The sequence below is a fragment of the Saimiri boliviensis genome, chromosome 17, assembly GCF_048565385.1.
Source record: "Saimiri boliviensis isolate mSaiBol1 chromosome 17, mSaiBol1.pri, whole genome shotgun sequence".
Taxonomy (NCBI): domain Eukaryota; kingdom Metazoa; phylum Chordata; class Mammalia; order Primates; family Cebidae; genus Saimiri; species Saimiri boliviensis.
In genome coordinates, this window is record NC_133465.1 from 42,126,106 (window position 1) to 42,145,918 (window position 19,813).

General features: G+C 41.2%; 1 protein-coding gene across 2 annotated transcripts in view; it reads left to right on the forward strand.

The window, feature by feature from the left end:
* Positions 1 to 17,428, forward strand: part of ZNF652 (zinc finger protein 652) — a 75,283-nt gene extending 57,855 nt beyond the window's left edge. For both annotated transcript variants that reach the window (XM_074388635.1, XM_010341870.3), the window contains exon 6: positions 7,834 to 17,428. In XM_074388635.1, the coding sequence (XP_074244736.1) occupies positions 7,834 to 8,345 (512 nt within the window). In that variant the 3' untranslated portion in view covers positions 8,346 to 17,428. The remainder of the gene's footprint in view (positions 1 to 7,833) is intronic.
* Positions 17,429 to 19,813: the final 2,385 nt, after the last annotated feature.

Consider the following 19,813-nt stretch of genomic DNA (forward strand, 5'->3'; position numbering starts at 1 on the left):
ACCTGGTTTCGTGTAGTCTGCTGAATGGTAATGGTGATGTTGATGATGATGATAGTAGCAGGTAAAATGCATTGAATATCTGCTATGTGCCAGATACAGTTGTAAGCACTTTATCAGATGCTGTTGTAAGCACTTCACATGTGTTTTGCATTGCAATAATCTATTAGAGAGATTATTATCTTTATTTACTTTTTTGAAATGGAGTCTCTGTTGCCCAGGCTGGAGTGCAGTGGTGTGATCTCGGCTCACTCAACCTCTGCCTCCCAAGTTCAAGCATTTCTCCATCTGAAAAAATAATAAAATAAAATAAAAATCTATGAGCAGCTGGGCGTGGTGACTCACACCTGTAATCCCAGCACTTAGGGAGGCCAAGTTGGGCAGATCACGAGATCAGGAGTTCAAGACCAGCCTGGCCAATATGGTGAAATCCTGTCTCTACTAAAAATACAAAAATTAGCAGGCCATAGTGGCATGCGCCGATAGTCCCAACTACTTGGGAGGGGAAGGCAGGAGAATCACTTGAACCTGGGAGGCAGAGGTTGCAGTGAGCCAAGATTGCACCACTGTACTCCAGCCTGGGCAACAGAGTAAGACTCCAGCTCAAAAAAAAAAAAAAAAAAAAAAAAATCTATGGTAATGGCAATGGATGAGATTAAAGTGATAGACAAAATAGAACTTGGTGAATTGATTGGATATCAATACTATCACAATAGTATTCAGTCACCAAGTTTGAATGAACTTGGTGATTGATTGGATATCAGTAATGTCAAAGGGAAGAATAAAGGGTTAGTCCCAGGCGTGGGGTACAAAACTGTTTGTCAAGATAGAGAATAGTAGAGGGCAGAGCAGGTTTGCTAGATAGGATAATGAACTTAATTTTGCATTTGTTCTGAGATATCTCTTCGGCATTCAAATAAGCAGTTTGAAAAATGGGTTTAAAGTTCAAGAAGGATTTCGGTTAGATGTATATATGTATGTGTGTGTATATGTACGTGTATATGTGGTATGTGGGTGTGTGTGTATATGTACTTAAACGGCTTTCTAATTCTGCTCAAGGATATTCACACTAAGGAGACTAGAATGCTTGTGTTTATTGGACAGATCACATACAAAAGACAACTAGCCAAATTCTTGCTCTTTTCTTTGTTGAGATGGGGTCTCACTCTGTCGCCCAGGCTGGAGTGCACTGGCATGGTCTCAGTTCCCTGCAAACTCCACCTGCCAAGTTCAAGCGATTTTCCTGCCTCAGCCTCCTGAGTAGCTGGGATTACAGACGCACCCCACCACTCGCTGCTAATTTCTATATTTTAGTAAAGACGGGGTTTCACCATGTTGGTCAGGCTGGTCTCGAACTCCTGACCTCGCGATCCACCCACCTCAGCCTCCAAACGTGCTGTGATTAGAGGTGTGAGCCACTGCGCCTGGCTAATTCTTTTTTCTATCTTCTCTGTAGATTCTCTGTTTTCATTTATACTGTTCTTTCTTCAGACTCATTACGTTGCTCTTTCTTATTTATTTATTTAGAGATGGAGTCTCACCCTGTTGCCCAGACTGGAGTACAACGGCATGATCTTGGCTCACTGAAACCTCCGCCTCCTGGGTTCAGGCAATTCTCCTGCCTCAGCCTTCCGAGTAGCTGGGATTACAGGCACATGCTACCACGCCTGGCTAATTTTTTGTATCTTTAGTAGAGTCAGGGTTTTGTCATGTTGGCCGGGCTGGTCTCGAACTCCTGACCTCGTGATCTGCCCACCTCAGCCTCCCAAAGTGCTGGGATTATAGGTGTGAGCCACTGTGCCCGGCTACATTGCTGTTTCTTACTATTACCTTTATCTACATATAACATATCTTTAGATATGTTAATATACATGCTTTTCCAGTTACCTTGATGAATTTAGCTGTTACCTTATCTTCTTGCCACCCATTTACCAGCTCTTCCTTAAAGTCATACATTGTACAGGTAGTTGATTTTTAATGTTACATTTGTATTTATCCTTGTTTCAACCTCATTGTAATCTTACCTTGAGGTTTCAGATAAACCTTAATATCAACCATTAGACACATTTAGGAGATGGAGCCTAATGAATAATGAGATTAGAGGCAGATGGTATTGTGGGTTAATGTCAAGTGAAGGTCTGGAACAACAAATGTGGACATTAAGAAGTGAATAAAAGATTACTAAGCAGTAAAAAAGACCAATTTTAATTTGAATCCATGCATTTGTAATAGGCTGTTTCCAATAGTTTTTGATCTTTCTGTGGCAAATCACTTATAGCATAGAAGACCACAAATGAGAGATTGAGTAGAGATATCCAGGAGTGGGATTTGAGCACATTAAAAAAACTAAATATTCATACATTCAGTAACTGCTCAGGGAATCCATTTTGTCTGTGAGTGGTGTCTGGTGTTCTAAGAAGTGATTAGTAAATAACATGAAGAGGATTTGCTCATACCATACTAAAATTCAAAGATGAAGGCCTTTGGCTGTGTTTCCATATGGCTGTTAGGTTTGAAGAATACTAACTCTGGAGTCACGGAGCAGGGAAACTTACAGTTTAATCAAACAGATGTGCTTTTAAAGTATTTTGTTATACAAGTAAATCATATTTAATTTAGAAAAACAGAAAATACATGGCCAGGCACAGTGGCTCACATCTGTAATCCCAGCACTTTGGGAGGCTGAAGTGGGTGGACCAATTGAAGTCAGGAGTTTGAGACCAGCCTGGCCAATGTGGTGAGACCTGTCTACTAAAAATACAAAAACTAGCCGGGTGTGATGGTACATGCCTGTAGTCCCAGCTACTTGGGAGGCTGAGGCAGGAGAATCGCTTGAACCTGGGAGGTGGAGATTGCAGTGAGCTGAGATCATACCACTGCACTCCAACCTGGGTGACAGAGTGAGACCCTGTCTCAAAAAAACAACAACAGATAACCATAAAAAGTAAAACATGACCCACAATCCTATTACCCAGAGGTAATCACTGGTAACGTTTGTTATATATTTTTCCTTTTTTTTTTTTTTTTTTAATAGAGTCGGGGTCTCACTGTGTTCGCCAGGCTGGTCTTGAACTCCTGGCTCAAGCAATCTGCTCTGCCTCAGCCTAACAAAGTGCTGGGATAACAGGTGTGAGCCACTGTGCCTGGCCTGTTGTATTTCTTTCCATGTATATTTATATTTAAAAGTAGATAATACCATGCATGCATTTTCTTTGTTTTTGTTTGTTTTGAAACGGAGTCAGGCTCTGTCACCCAGGCTGGAGTACAATGGTGTGATCTCGACTCACTGTAACCTCTGCCTCCTGGGTTCAGTGATTCTTCTGCCTCAGCCTATCCAGTAACTGGGACTACAGGCACGTGCTGCCACAACTGGCTAATTGTTGTATTTTTAGTAGAGACAGGGTTTCACTATGTTGGCCAGGCCTGTCTCCAACTCCTGACCTCAAATAATCCACCCGCCTCAGCCTCCCAAATGCATGTATGAGGCCAAGTGTGGTGGCTCACACCTACTGGGATTACAGGCGTGAGCCACCACACCTGGCCTCATACATGCATTTTCACAACTTGCTTTACCCAGTAGATCATAGATATACTTAGTAGATTATACATTTTCATGTTAATAATTTACATTTCTGTACTTTATAATGTTGTTCTGAGACCGTATCTCGCTCTGTGGCTCAGGCTGGAGTGCAGCGGTGCAATCTCAGCTCCCTGAAACCTCTGCCTCTCAGGCTCAAGGGATTTTCCCACCTCAGCTCCTTCAGTAGCTGGGACTGCAGATGCACACCACACCTGGCTAATTTTTGGCATTTTTTTGTAAAAACAGAGTCTCGGCATGTTGCCCAGGCTGGTCTCAAACTCTTGGGTTTAAGCAATCCTCCTCCCAAAGTGCTGGGATTACAGGTGTGAGCTACCTTACCCAGCCTGTAACATTGTTTTCAGTAGTATTTTCCATCAAACAAATAAACCATAATTGATTTACTCGATTCCATTTAACACAGAAGTTGAAGGGCTTTTGTTTGTTTTTTAATATGTAGACAGGGTGCCACTGTGTTCCCCAGGCTGGTCTCGAACTCCTGGCCTCAAGTGATCCTCCTGCTTTGGCCTCCCATAGTGCTGGGATTACAGGCATGAGCCACCGTACCCTGCCAGAAGTTGATGATTTTAAGACGTTGGAGGAAATAGATTAAAAAGGAAAACAAACTGGCCTCAGAATTCATCCAGAAAGATGAATGAGTCACAGTAAGGAGCCTAGCCATGGCAGTGATTGAAGAATGAAAAGTGTAAAGAGGGCCAGGCTCGGTGGTTCACACTTGTAATCTCAGCACTTCGGGAGGCTGAGGCAGGTAGATCACTTGAAGTCAGGAGTTGAGACCAGCATGGCCAACGTGGTGAAAGCCTGTCTCTACTAAAAATACAAAAATTAGCTGGGTGTGGTGGCTCGTGCCTGTAATCCCAGCTACTCCAGAGGCTGAGGCAGGAGAATCACTTGAGCCTGGGCGGCAGAGGCTGCAGTGAACTGAGATCGTGCCATTCACTACACTTCAGCCTGGGCAACATAGCTGGAGTCCGTCTCAAAAAAAAAAAAAAAGTGTAAAGATAAGAGAAATATGAATAGTCTGAAAATAATGCTGATGGTTATGGAGAAAATTGACTCTTCAGTCTCTCAGGAAAGTGGAAAATTCTGGCTTCCATGGAAGAGGCCATATGGGATGTCAGTTTTCTACTATAATGAGAAGCTGGAGACAAGAAATTTGGACTGTGATAGGTGTTTGCTCCTAGTAGTATAAGAGGGGTCCCGGGGTCGAGGGAATGGAAAAAAAAAAAAAAAAGGAGGAGTCCCAAAGTAGATGAGAAAGTAAGAAAATACATCCCTTCATATATGTAGAAAGGCACATTGAGTGATTTGTGAAGTACTGTGGTTTTCATGTCAAAAACATAAACTCTAGAACCAGGCTGTAGATTTTAAATTCTAACTCTCCATTAGCATATAACTTGGGCAAGTTTATTAATTTCCTTGTGAGTGAAATAAGGGGTAATAGTATACCTGCCTCATACAATCACTGTGAGGATCACCAAGGTAATAGTCATAAAGCAGTTAGCAGTGCCTGGTACACAGTTAAGACTCAATACACATGAGTAGAATAAGCATACCTGGCTAGGCATGGTGGCTCACACCTGTAATCCCAGCACTTTGGGAGGCTGAGACGGGTAGATCACAAGGTCAGGAGTTCAAGACGAGCCAGGCCAACATGGTGAAACCCCGTCTCTACTAAAAATACAAAAAAAATTAGCCAGGCATGGTGGCGTGCACCTGTAATCCCAGCTACTCAGGAGACTGAGGCAGGAGAATCACTTGAACCCAGGAGGGAGAGGTTGTGGTGAGTGGAGATCATGTCATTGAACTCCAGCCTGGGCAACAGAGCAAGACTCCATCTCAAAAAGAAGCAGCAGCACACCTGTTGGGAGAAGAGGGAGCAGCAATGGAAGTGACAGCAGTGCTTTTGTAGTAGGAGCTAATGTAAAGATACGAGCTATAAACATGGAGGACTGAAGCAGGAACTGATCAGTACAAGCGTATGGTTCACTGAAGTCCATGTACACAAGAACTCCCCACCTCACCTCGGCATCCAATGTGAAATGATCGATAAACATATAGAATCAAAAAGCATCTTATTTTCTTTTTTTTTTTTTTTTTTTTTTTGAGACGGAGTTTCGCTCTTGTTACCCAGGCTGGAGTGCAATGGCGCGATCTCGGCTCACCGCAACCTCCGCCTCCTGGGTTCAGGCAATTCTCCTGCCTCAGCCTCCTGAGTAGCTGGGATTACAGGCACGTGCTACCATGCCCAGCTAATTTTTTTGTATTTTTAGTAGAGACGGGGTTTCACCATGTTGACCAGGATGGTCTCAAACTCTTGACCTCGTGATCCACCCGCCTCGGCCTCCCAAAGTGCTGGGATTACAGGCTTGAGCCACTGTGCCCGGCTAAGCATCTTACTTTCTACAGGCTGGATAGAGAAGCAGGCAGGCGCAGCATGGAACTAAGCAATAAGTTCAAAAGAAAGTTAGGAAAGCTTAAAAATTAAGCCCTCTGAACCCAAACCTAATTTCCTTTCTGAGTGCCCTCAGAACTATGGGATTTTGTCTCTTTTTTTGTCTCATTGGTCCAGTGGTTCTCAACTAGAAACAACAGCGCCTGCCACCCTCCCTACACCCATAGACATTCGGAAATGGCGTAGGGGTATTTTTTATTGTCAAAATCTCTTGTGAGTATTTAGTAGGGAGGCACCAGGAATGCTGAATTCTCTTCAATGTGCCAGGTAGTCCCAAATAATGAGGAATTGTCTGTAGAAATGCCAGTCGCACTCACATTGAGAAACACCGTGGTGTGTATTTGCAAAGGTATATGCCGCAACTGAGAGCAAAGATGAGAAAAGGAAAAAGAGAGAGAGAGAAACACTGTAATGTAAAATTCAGGTTGCAGGTTTGTCAGGCCAGTATTTTCTAAGTTCGTTGCCAAAAGGCAAGCTGTATGCTAAGGATTCTGTATGAATAGACAGGAAGAGACTTCTTTGTTCCACAGGACATTTTCAGAAAATTCTTACTTTTGTTTGGAATATCAGAAGTTGCTTACAGGCCAGGGCCTTAGCACACACCTGTCATCTCAGCATTTTGGGAGTCTGAGGCGGGAGGATTGCTTGAACCCATGGGTTTGAGACCAGCCTGGGCAAAATTGGCAGACCCCATCTCTACAGAAAAAGAAAAGATAGCCAGGCATGGTAGCCAGCACCTATAGTAGAAGTTCCAGCTACCTGGGAGGCTGAGCTGGGAGAATTGCTTGAGCCCTGGAGGTTGAGGCTGCAGTGACCAGTGATCACACCACTGCACTCTAGCCTGGGTGATAGAGCAAGATCCTGTTTAAAAAAGAAATTGCAGCTGGATGCAGTGGCTTACGCCTATAATCCCAGCACTTTGAGAGGCTTGAAGTGGGTGGATCACCTGAAGTCAGAAATTTGAGACCAGCCTGGCCAACATGGTAAAACCCCGTTTCTACTAAAAATACTAAACTTAGCTAGGAATAGTGGTGCACGCTTATAGTCCCAGCTCCTTGGGAAGCTGAGGCAAGAGAATCACTTGAACCCAGGAGGCGGAGATTGCAGTGAGCTGAGATCACGCCATTGCACTCTAGCCTGGGCAACAAGAGTGAAACTCCATTTCAAAAAATAAAAAATAAATTGCTTACAGATTAATTTGCCTAAATTTAAAGGCAAAGAGTCATCTAGGATGTTTTTTTCTGGCACAGAAAGCCATTTGAACTGTTCTTTGTGTAGGATGTAGAGGATCACTAATGTAGGTGCCTCCTCCCCCATCTTTATCATCTTCTTTCAGCTAAGCCCAGATAGTAGGATGTATGTAAGTTTTAGGTGTATCTGCTCTGATCTGTTAAATCCAAATTTGAGGGGATTTTTAGATGGCTCTTGAATACAGTCTCATAGGCCAGGCACAATGGCTCACACCTATAATCCCAGCACTTTGGGAGGCCAAGATGAGAGGATCACTTGAGGCCAGGAGTTTGAGACCAGCCTGATCAACATAGTGAGGCCCCATTTATATTAAAAATAATAATAATAGCCGGATGTGGTGGCTCATGCCTGTAATCCTAGCACTTTGGGAGGCCGAGGTGGGTGGATCGCCTGAGGTCAGGAGTTCAAGACCAACCTGGCCATCATGGTGAAACTCTATCTTAAAAAAAACAAAAGAAAAATAATAGAAATAGCATAAGCACACAATTACCACCTAATATGTTAATCATTTTTATATCTGTGTTCATCTCAGGAGAGAAACCCTTTATCTGTGAAATCTGTGGCAAAAGCTTCACCAGCCGCCCCAACATGAAGAGACACCGCAGAACGCACACAGGCGAGAAGCCCTATCCATGTGATGTGTGTGGCCAGAGGTTCCGCTTTTCGAACATGCTTAAGGCCCACAAGGAGAAGTGCTTTCGGGTGACCAGCCCTGTGAATGTGCCGCCTGCTGTTCAGATCCCACTTACAACTTCCCCAGCCACCCCAGTTCCTTCTGTGGTGAACACACCCACAACCCCTACCCCTCCAATCAATATGAATCCTGTAAGCACTCTTCCCCCTCGGCCTATCCCCCACCCCTTCTCACACCTGCACATCCACCCACACCCTCACCACCCACACCACCTTCCCATCCCTCCGGTCCCTCACCTCCCCCCACCTCCAGCTCTCTTTAAGAGTGAGCCTTTAAATCATAGAGGCCAGAGTGAGGACAACTTTCTGCGGCACCTGGCAGAGAAGAACAGTTCAGCACAGCATCATTAACATCCGTCTCCGTAGTGTGTTCTCCAGGAGACACGTCCCCATGTGTGAGTGTGCACAGAGGGAGTTGGTGAGCATTTCCTTAGTTCTCAGACTCTCTGCCTCTACCAAGAGCTTCGCCAGTGTCACTGAGTCAACAGATCCAAGGGAATGAACAAGAAGACTACCTTGAGCTCACGAGGGACTGTCATCTAAACAAGGGGAACCACTGAACGAAAGAAAGCCCATTTGCTTGCATTTTCTGATGACTTTTATAAGTTTAAAATACTCAGACTTGTGGAATTTTATAATTTCATATCAGCTGATGAGGTATGCTTGCTTTTATATCCCAGACTTCTCCTCAAAGAGGGGATAGGCCTGGTTTCCTTTGTACTAATCGGGAAGGCTGTGAGATTAATCCAGAGCATTAATTGTATCACTGTGTATGGTAAGGAATTCTTTTCAGCTTTTGGTGCCAGCTACAGAGTTGAGCTGGCCGTGTTTCACAGTATATCAAGCATTATAGAGAAAGACAGACAAGTTCTTCTTTGTGTAGCTCTCCTAACGCACTCTTTATTTTACTACAGAAATTATTTTAGAGTTTTTGTATAGACTTCTTTAGTAGTCTGTTTCTAAAATGAAATGTATTTCAATAAGCGGTGTAATTTTTTCAGTGTAGCTGAACCTATGTTGTAAAATAGAAAAAAAATTTTATAATCATCAAAATGTGATTCTTAAAGATGCATATAACTTCTATAATTCAAAGTTATTCTTACATCCGTACAGCTCAAAAGGTGCTTCAGAAACTAGATGTATCTGAGAGGGTCTCCAGACCAGGTTACTGCAAAAACGAGGTTTTGCTTTCAGGATTTGGCGTAAATACTTGGTAGTTTTGAAATCTCTGCTTAACACTCAAAGAGGCTCCCTGTTGTGCTCCTATCCGCCATGTTCTCCTTGGCTCTGTTAGTGCATTACATGAAATGATTTGCAGGGGCTGGGGCCTTTTTCAGGGAAGTCACCTAAAACTTGCATGTTTTGAAAATTTGAATAAGGCTGTTTGCTGACAGGCGGAGGAAGTGGAGATCATTTCATCTCAGTCATGTCTGTTTCTCACTTCCCTTAGGAACTGTGTTCATGTATAGCTTTTATGGGATGACAAATTGAAATCTCTCATTTTGAGGTTGCTTTATTTTTCTAGAATTGTTATAAGAAGCTAAAATGGTAAACTTGAAATCACAAACATGATGTTGCCGTAGGGGCTGAGAAATTCAGATGACAAGACAAATTGGTTATGAGTTTTTAAATGTCTGTGATACGTAAAATGTGGATGTGTTCACAACTTTGAGCTATTTTAACACAATTTAAATAGCAGTGAGGGAAAACTTCTAAGTTTTACTGCCCTGTCCTCTGCAAATTATGTAATACCAGCATTCTTAGGTGATAAAGAGAGCAGCACCTCTAATACCTTTAGGCAGATTACTTTTTCAGGCTTGGAGAACTTCAAAAGAACATCATCAACCAGGAGCTTATTATAGGAAAGGCTGAACAGAAGGGCTAGTGTATCGATTACTCTTAACTAATCAAATCTATATCACAGTATATCTTAAAATTTTGTATTTCTTATCTCAGAGAACTGAGTTCCCAGGCTAAATTACTTATCCCCCACCCCCTCTCCAATTTTGTTTTTTTTAAGAGACAAGGTCTTGCTATGTTGCCCAGGCTAGAGTGCAGTGCTGATCACAAGTGCAATTATAGCACATTACAGCCTCGGACTCCTGGGCTCAAGCAGTCCTGCCTCAGCTAACCAAGTAGCTAGGACTACAGGTGCATGCTACTATGCCCAGTCCATTTTTTAATCTTGAAATTTCTTTATTTTTCTTTCCTTGGGTTCTTAAAGTCATTGCCTGAATCAGAATGCTGGCTTTTTATTTATTTTTTATTTTTAATATTAAATGTGCAGATACGCTTTGAGCACTTTTTTAGCTAATTAGCTCTGTGGTAGGAAAAAATGGAACTCTTTCAATTGAGGTTAAGTCCCTATTTTTCAAACAACACATTCTCTATTAGCTTTTTGGTTTAATGTTTCTAAATTTTCTCCTTCTGATTTTGTCTGTCTTATCTAATGAGCATAGGAAAATTTTGGAATGAGGCAGAAAAGTATCTGAAGACATACTTTTCTCCCTGTTTTTGGATGTAAGTTTTAAAGAATGGTATTTTTAATATTTGTACACATTCTTTGAGCACGCAAGTACCCAAGCCAATAAGGAAAGTTAATTCCTTGCCTATGACTGTTATATATTTAGTAGTTATTATTTCCCCTCCTTCCACAGTCTCCTTGGCATTCCGTGACAAGTTTGTCAACCTACACTTTTGTATAAACATATCATTATTTCATGGTCAAGCCTGTAGTATTAAAATATTTTTTTTAAAAAAAAGATAACTTGTAGCTTGGTCAATTGGTTGTACTTTATTTTTTTCTTTCTATTTTTTTTTTTTTTTTTTTTATTGAGACAGAGACTCGCTCTGTCACCCCGGCTGGAGTGCAGTGGCATGATCTTGGCTCACTGCAACCTCTGCCTCCCGGGTTCAAGCGATTCTCCCACCTCAACCTCCCAAGTAGCTAGGATTATAGGTGTGCGCCACCATGCCCAGCTAATTTTTGTATTTTTAGTAGAGATTGGGTTTCACCATATTGGCCAGGCTGGTCTCGAACTCCTGACCTCGTGACCTACCCACCTCAGCCTCCGAAGTGCTGGGATTACAAGCGTGAGCCACTGTGCCTGGCTGCTTTATTTTGTTCTAAATAAATTTACAGTTATATGGGCAGCAATTCTGAATTCGAGACTTTAGACCACGGAATCAACCATTTCATGAGGTGTACTATAATTATACACTGGAATATTCAGGTAGTCATCTTTGATTTTCCATTCAAGTAAATATAGCCATAAGAAAATATCTGCTATACAGGAAAACCAGTATTAAGCAAATAATCACCACCATCCTTAACAGAGCAAAGAAAAAAAAAGATTATTTTTAAAAAGAAAATTAGCGTTGTTACACGGTACAATTCTTAATGAAATGTATTGTGGAGCAATTTAGAAACTTCCTTTTTTTTTCTCCTAGATTAAGTTACTTTCCTTGACTTGAGGTTTGTGGTCTTCAGGAAAACTGCTCAGAATATAATGATTCCTCACCAGTATCATATTGCATATGAATAATGAAATGCATTAAGAATATTCACAACATGAATGCTTCTGAATAAAAGAACTGCAGGATTAAGCCTTAAACATATATGTGCAACAGATTTAACATGCTTAAGACTCAAACTCAGGGTTGAAAATTTGGTTGGGGTCCTCTTTGTAAGATAAAAGTTGAGTTATGTGGTATGTTCTCTTCCGTATATGCTACAGCACCCCATGAATGCTTCAAAATTTTTTACCTACTCATCTGTTTATGAAAAAAAGAATTATGGAGAAGTTTGAGTTCTCAGCCCTTATCTGTACAGGTCAAAGACAACAAAGGCCAGATTTAAGCATTATATAGATATCAAATTGATGCTGTCCCTCATTACTTCGTTTCGCTGTCTTCAAAGGCTTGTATTATTGTTAGGGTTAAGACTTACTTGAGAATGAGTTGGCATTGTTTTTTGTGGGTTGGTTGGTTTGTGTTTGTCTTTATTTTTCTGTTTTTTTCTCATAGATTTATCAGTCAAATATAAACTCTTCCTTAGCCTTAATGAAGGCTGCTGCTTTCTCAAATTGAGTCAGGTAGGCTCATTCTGAGTTAGATTTTTAAATTTGAATGAAGAAAAGACAGCAATTTAAAGGCATTTGGCTTCATTTCCACATATGTTTGTGACTGGATTCTTATTGTTAGCAAGCAGGGGAGATCTCCACAAAAAAAACTTACTGCAGTTCAAAGAAGCCTGTGCAAATCAGTTACCTGTACTTTTATAGTCTACCATTTACATTACTGTTCTAGATTAATGACTGAGCATGCACATTACCATAGTTATAACTTTTTAAAAAACCACATTTGTTGGAAGTATCTTTTTCTAGTGTAGAACTTTCCCTATAATTTGATTGTCCCTCATATACTAACCGAAAGCAAAATGCTTGGAAGAGATGCTTATAAACTATGAATTTTTTTACTTCTTGAAATTTTTTCAGTTTTTATGTTTGTTGAGTAGATATGTACGTTTAGTTTCATTATGATTTCACTGGAAGTTTTAAATTTTGAGAAGATGAAGCAGAGATAGAAATCCAATGCAGATATATGTATATATACCCCATCTTGCAGATTTCGGTTAGTAAAACACAGAATGATGGGTCGGTTTTTATGTTTAAAAAAAAAAACTAAAAATTTTAAGTTAGAGAAACCTTTCCGTTTGAGCTACTGTATAGAAAAGACAACTTTTATTGCATTGCTGGTCCACATGATAAATATTTCAATGCTGTTCTAGACTGTATGAGAAGTACTCAATGAAAAGGGGGATGGATATATTACATTTAAGAATTTTATCAGCTAATTACCGTTTTAAAAAATCAACTCATTTGGGATTCTTCAGACTATAAAATTGTGAAAGTAAAGTTTGGGTTTTAATTTTCCTTTGCCTGAACCCAAGATAGGAAATTTCTCAAAAGATTTTTTTTTTTTTTTTTTTTTAAGGAATGAAAGGTCATAAGCCATTAGAGATAGTGGCATTATTATGCAATAACAACACCCTAGCTAACCTGCTTTTGTCATCTGTAGCACTTACAATAAATAACGATGACCTTCCAACCCTGGACACTACCTCGATGAAGCAAACCAGAGATCCTCTCTACACTTTCTATGGAAGCCATAAAAGTTGCCATCAATATATCCACTTTCATAGTTCTATACTTTTATACTTTCTAGACTTTTTTATAGACTTTATGATCAGATCTTTTTGTCTTAGAGGGTAGGTTTTGCAAGATTCAAAGGAAAATCAAACTCCTTGGTTGTTCCAGCTTTGAAGCTTTTGCTTCAGTAAATTTGTTTAAAGAACCAGATCACATACCGTTGATCAGATTCTCTCTTTAAGTCAGAACTACTTTGCAGACATGCATATTTGGAAAACAAACTCTTTTTCCCTAGGTAGAATCTATATTGTGAGAAACTACTTATAAGGTAGCTTTCTTTCTGCGTTGTTACTTTATGTATTACTCGATAATATATATATGGTCACATGTTCCTGGAGTTTTTATTTCTTATGACAGATACAAGAGTATGCACCTCTCTCTAATCCTCCAGTGTCACTGCAGCTTCAGTCTCTTTCACTCTGTTTTTGAGTGCCTTCAAGATGCCAGCATCCTGGAACATTCTTTTCCTGATCTAAATCCTACCTCTATTTCATTCTCCATTAGTATTGGAATTCACCCTTATTTCCAGTGGGCTTAACTCTACAAACTAGCTAAAACCTTGGGTAAGAATTTTGACCGTATTTCTGTTTTGTACCTCCATGTCATTTTTAGGTTACATTTTTAACTTTTATTTATATCTTATTTCTTCACATATTATATATCTCTGTTGAAAGATTTTATCCTTATTTCACTCTTCACCTTCCTTACTTTCACCAGAAATTCAACGTTCCTTTAAAATTAAAGATGATTGAATATGTCGTTTGAACATCTTTTTCTCAGCTGAAGTCTTCCTGAATGCCTGCCCTTTCTGATGAAGGGATCCTGAGCGCTGCTGTTGCTCTGCCCTGTTCCCGTGTACCCTCTCTGTTCCATACACATTTTGTGAGACTGTACTCTTTATTTTAGTCAAATTAATTTGAAATTGCTCTCTGGGTTTCTGCTCTCTCATGGCCCTGTCCCTCAAAAGCTTCTGTTTACTTTTCTAGCTCTTTTCATCTAATTCATTTAAAACGTATGATGGATACATAATATATGAAGGATGTCATAAAAAGGAGGTTTCAGTGTTTTCCACATGATACGATCCACCACCTCCTTGATAAAACATTTAGCAATTGGCTAGTCTTTCACAGCCAGAGCGGAAGTCTGTGCTGTGTACAGGTCTTTTCCTCCCTTTCAGTTCTCCAAAACTGGAGAAGGAAAAAAAAATAAACTCTTTAAAATGAGATTTGATTGCATTTTTTACATGACTGAAAGCTTGGAGTTGAACATTTGGGCCTTAGCATTTTTCCTTTCTGACTTAAAATCTCATGTCCTTTTCCTTAAAGTTAATAGTACTCAGGTTTTTAAAGACTAATAATCACACGAGGTGGGTGTTGAAGAAGGCAGCTGTTAATACATTCTCCATCTTTCCTGTCTGGCAACAGTGTATTATTGGTGAGATAGTGCAAAATTGTGAGATTTGGTTATGTTTGATGATGAATAAATTCAAGGTTTTTGAAGGCTTCACTACTATTTGGGATGGGAAGATGAGTTTATAAAGTGAAAAAGGTAAATTTTTATGTTATAGAAATCAGTAACAAGGGTTTCTGGTTGTTGTGTTAAATACTTCTCACTTAATTCACCTTGATGTTTCTTCCTCATTACTTAATCTGGAAGTTTGCCTCTTGGATAGCAACTAGCTACTTACACTATCTACTTTAAAATTTGTGGCTTTTTAGAGTCCCAGGCCATAAAGCCATGGAGGGCTGTGCTTGCGTGTCATTTGGAGGAACCACATCCGTGAGACAGGCTGCTGTCTTGTATGCCCTTCAGTAGGAAACATTTGACGCATGCATCCAAGGGAGTCCCTGCCCCTGAGAAGTGTTCCCACAGCTTTCCAGTCGCAGGTTTCTTTCACACTATGTCAGCTTCTCTGGTGAGATCGGGGATGTTACACATATTACTTGAAAATGATTTCATAGGAAGTGAGGATGGGGCGAGAAGGGGCATGGAGGCTGAATTGTGCTGAACTTCAGAAGGAAATCTGATACTTGCCTTGGCTAGTTCTGATCAACTAAAGAACCTGTGTCTGTACTGGTGTGCCAAAGAATCAAGTTGTTTCTGGAATATCCAGCTCCTCTGAACACAGCTTCCTCCCTACCTGTCTTTTACAGGTGAGAAGGGACCATCTGATGAGAATGATAGACTTCAACTCACATCCTGTATAGGACTTGAGACTGTTTCATTGCATTTGAAAATTAGTGGAAAGTATTTTTATTCTGCTAGAACTCCTAACCCTCCTAGAAGCATCTTTTCATGCTCTATTATTCAATTCATTAGGTAAAAATAAATAGTGTGACATAATTTTGGTGTTTACTTCTTCAGTTGTCTCCCCAAGGGCATATATGCAGCCTCTGAAAATGGGATGATTTCTTCTCAGTCTTCTGTAAATTTGAATATGCATTTTACTCATTCTTGACATGGGCTGTGTGACTGTTTTCCATCAGCAGTTCTGGCTTTGTCCACAAGGGAGCAATAAAGTGCTTTAGTTTTATTCTCAATCTTGTAAAGAAAGATCCCGCTTTTAAAACTTGTGCAGTAGCCTCTCGGCTCAAAGCTTACTCATGTATTTTGATTACTTAAGAAATTTTCCTTATTACAAAGTCCAGTCGTTGTTCAGCCCTCATAATGCAAGCAGTGATTGACGTGTGGGTCTGGAGTCTTTGTGGATCATTGACGTGTGGGCCTGGAGTCCTTGTGGGTCAGGCATCTTAATTAATTAGACTTTTTACGTATTGATGACACCCAGATTGAAAGGACCTTCCTATGGGGGCATCTTTGTGTGCTGAAGGCAGAGCAGGCAGGCTTCCCTTCTTATCTCCTCCGCAGGCCACCACTGGCACATCTAAAGAAGGAGGGACAAGAGCACTGGGGGAACTCGAGTATGAGTGAGGAAATGTTTCTCACCTTCTCTGCTCCAAAGGGATATCTGTTAGATCAGGGAGCAAGTCCTCTAGGTCAGACGCGGTATCCTGACCAGTGCAACAGGCACTCCAGGCTAGAAACTGCGCTCCCTGTCAGTTACTTGTCTAAGGGCTCACAACCCTCATCAGCTCTCTGGCCAGGAGTTCTGTTTGTGCTTATTGCAGCAGCATCTTCACAACAAACAGATCAGTAATCAACCTGGGAAGAGGAAAGCCCAGGCGGGAAATATTACCCCTGGAGAGCCAGGAGGCATTGACACCTGGAATGGCCTTCTTGACTATTTCTGCCTGGCCCTCTCACCCCCAGCCAGGTCTGAGCCTGAGCACAGAGAGCAGTGTCTACTTGTAACTCCAACACTTGACACAAAACAAAACTGAAGCTGTGATTGGTTTAGGCAGCAAGTGGCCAGGTGCAACTTGTTTGTTTTTATTTTTGTTTTCCCCAGCAGTACTGAGATCACTTGCACTTTTCCTCATTTCTTAAGAAAAGAAAATCCAGTTTGCTTGCCATGACTTGTTTAGCGTTAGGTTTACAAAGCTTGTTGTTGAATGTTGAATATTTGTCCAAAGGAGTTTGACAAAATAGAAGCTGCTTGGTCCCTGTTCTGCCTGCTAGGTCATAAGGATTCAGGCCATGAGGCTGGGGTACTTATGTCAAGTCCAGAATGGGGCAGTGTCCCTCTCCTACCTCTGTGCGGAGACGCAATTGAAGGTCAAGTAGACTCAGCGTAGGGCAGGCATCTCCATGCTGCAAAGAAGTTTAGAGGAGTCTTTGGGTTGGGGAGGTGACAGGTAGGTAGGACAGGATCTCTTAAGATGGGAAAGATACTGGGAAGAGGAGGGCTGCTTGGCCCCAGGGAACTGCAGTGAGGTGGAACTGAGCTCAGCTCCTGAATCTCCAGACAAGCCCATGCTGCCCAGCTTCCCTGAGTCGTCTTTTTTCTAGCATCCTGTCAGATCCCTCAGTGTACTGATTTCCCCCTTGTGTTAACTATACCAATATTATTTTTTTAGCAATTGAAATGCACTTTTTTATTTCAACTCAATCATGATTTTAAGTATAAAAAATTTATAGATTTGTTAAAACTACTTTTTTGTGTATTTTTAACCACTCAATGTAGCATTGTATATTTTATTCTTGTGAGACTCTGGTACAAGGTGTGCCGCTTAATGATTTTTCTGAGATGCTGGGCCTTTGGATGTGTACGGTAACCAACTTAATGCTAATGTTCAAAGTAAAAAAAAAAAAAAAAAAAACAGCCATATCCCCTGTGTGTCTTTCTTCACTTCATCCCTTCATCCCTGCCCTCAGGTGACATTTCGAGGTCTCCTTGCTAGCAAATTTTTTTTCTTTTTTTTTTTTTTTTGAGAAAAATGAACAATCCTGCACTTCCGTTATTTGTTGTTTCTAGTGATGGTAATAGGCTGCCCTACCCCAAACCCTGCCTGATCTCTTCATGAATAACGTGTTTTCAGGGCTGTTAACCAAAGGCAGATTGATTAGTTCTCTCTCTGCAGTGCTGTTCGGTTTCAGTAACACTAGTGTGTTCAGCCGAGCAATCATCTGAAAGTATCCCTGAGAACTGTGTTTGGAAAAAGGATCAGGATTGTGTTCTGAACCAGTTTGAAGAAAAATAAACACAGATGGAAACAGCTTACAAAGAACAGCCAGTGAAAAGCAATAATTATGAAAGATGGCACTTAGGATGAGGCATCTTTCCCTACCTCTACCCCCTTCATTCAGTCAGTCATTCATTCATTTATTCTACAAACGTTTATTGGATGCCTAATACATGCCAGGCACTGATCTGGCCACTGGGGATTTGGCAATGAGCAAGACAGGCTCTGCTTTCCAGTGGAGAAACCCTGACAATAAACAAATGGTGATCTTATAATGTCAGGTGGTGTGGGCCCTTGTGCTGTGAAGCTTGCCCTCAGAGCTGTGACAAGTCAGCTGGAAGATCAACTAGCTTCTGTCATCATAAGCCTTCCCAGCCCATGAGCCCCCCCCCCCCAATTTTGTTTCTTCTAAGGGTTCCAGTGAGGGAGTTTAGTGTATAGTAAAGAAATCTTATTGTTCAAGTTTCCCTTTGAAACCTCTTAGAATGGAATAATACTGCCCAAATCATAGAATTACCATTCTTTATCATCTGTGTTTCTCACTAGATACAGATGTTAGATACAAAGTCGATCTCACTCACACCTGAGTGTATACTAAATAAGTGCTTTCACACTTTCACCATGACCCCATAGCAAGAAATATTTTTACCACTACTTTGGTACTCAATACACACATATATGAGCTTATTTATATAAGTGAATAAAAAGTTCCTGAAAAATATATGTGCTGCACTTTGATATTTTCTATTTTATTTTTAAAATGCTGATGATGGGCCAAGTGTAGTGGCTCACGCCTATAATCCCAGCATTTTGTAAGGCCAAGGTCAGTGGATGTCTTGAGCCCAAGAGTTCAAGATCGGCCTGGGCAAGATGGTAAGACCCTGTCTGTTTGCAAAATATGTAAAATAAAATGCTGATTATGACAGTGTGGTGGCTCATACCTATAATCCCAGCTTTGGGAGGTCAAGGCAAGTGGATTGCTTGAGCCCAGGAGTTTGAAACCAGCCTGAGTAACGTGATAAAACTCCCATCTCTACGAAGAATACAAAAATTAGCCAGGTGTGGTAGTGTGAGCCTATAATCCCAGCTACTCAGGAGGCTGAGGTGGGAGGATGGCTGGAGCCTTCAAGGGAGTGAGCCATGATAGCACTCCACCTGAGTGACAGAGTGAGACCCTGTCTCAAAAAAAAATGCTGATCATGTATTACTAAATTAATATTAAGACTTACTAATGGGTCCTACCTGGAGTTTGAAAAATCCTGCCCTAATGCAATGTATATATGCACTATTTAATTCAATCCTTCCAATGGCAGCCTGAATTCAATTTCATATAGATTCTGGTTGTCTTGTCCAGGCATGGTGGCTCATGCCTATAATTCTAGCACTAAAAATACAAAAATTAGCCAGCATGGTGGCATGTCCCTGTAATCCCAGCTACTTGGGAGGCTGAGACAGGAGAATCACTTGAACTCAAGAGGCAGAGGTGGCAGTGATTTGAGGTCATGCCATTGCACTCCAGCCTGGGTGACAGAGCAAGACTCCATTTTGAAGGAAAAAAAAAAAAAAAAGCCAGGCATGGTGGCTAACACCTGTAATCCAGCACTTTGGAAGGCTGAGGTGGGTGGATCATGAGGTCAGGAGTTCAAGACCAGCCTGGCCAAGATGGGTGAAATCTCATCTCTACTAAAAATACAGAACTCAGCCAGGCATAGTGGCTGGCACCTGTAATCCCAGCTACTCAGGAGGCTGAGGCAGAGGTTGCAGTGAGCTGAGATTGCACCACTGCACTTCCAGCCTGGGCGACAGAGCAAGACTCTGTCTTCACAAGAATAATAAAAAGAATCAGGTTGTTTTAAAACAGGATCTTCCAACATCTTAAGTCTTAGATGTTTTATTTCTGGCTGGGTTCAAACTCCGAGGCTCCCAGCACAGATAATCCATTGCCCATTCTAGTGCACTGCAGTGGAGACACTTCAAATCCCAGGCACGTTGCACCTCTTTCTCATCGGGGCCTGTAACCTGCTGC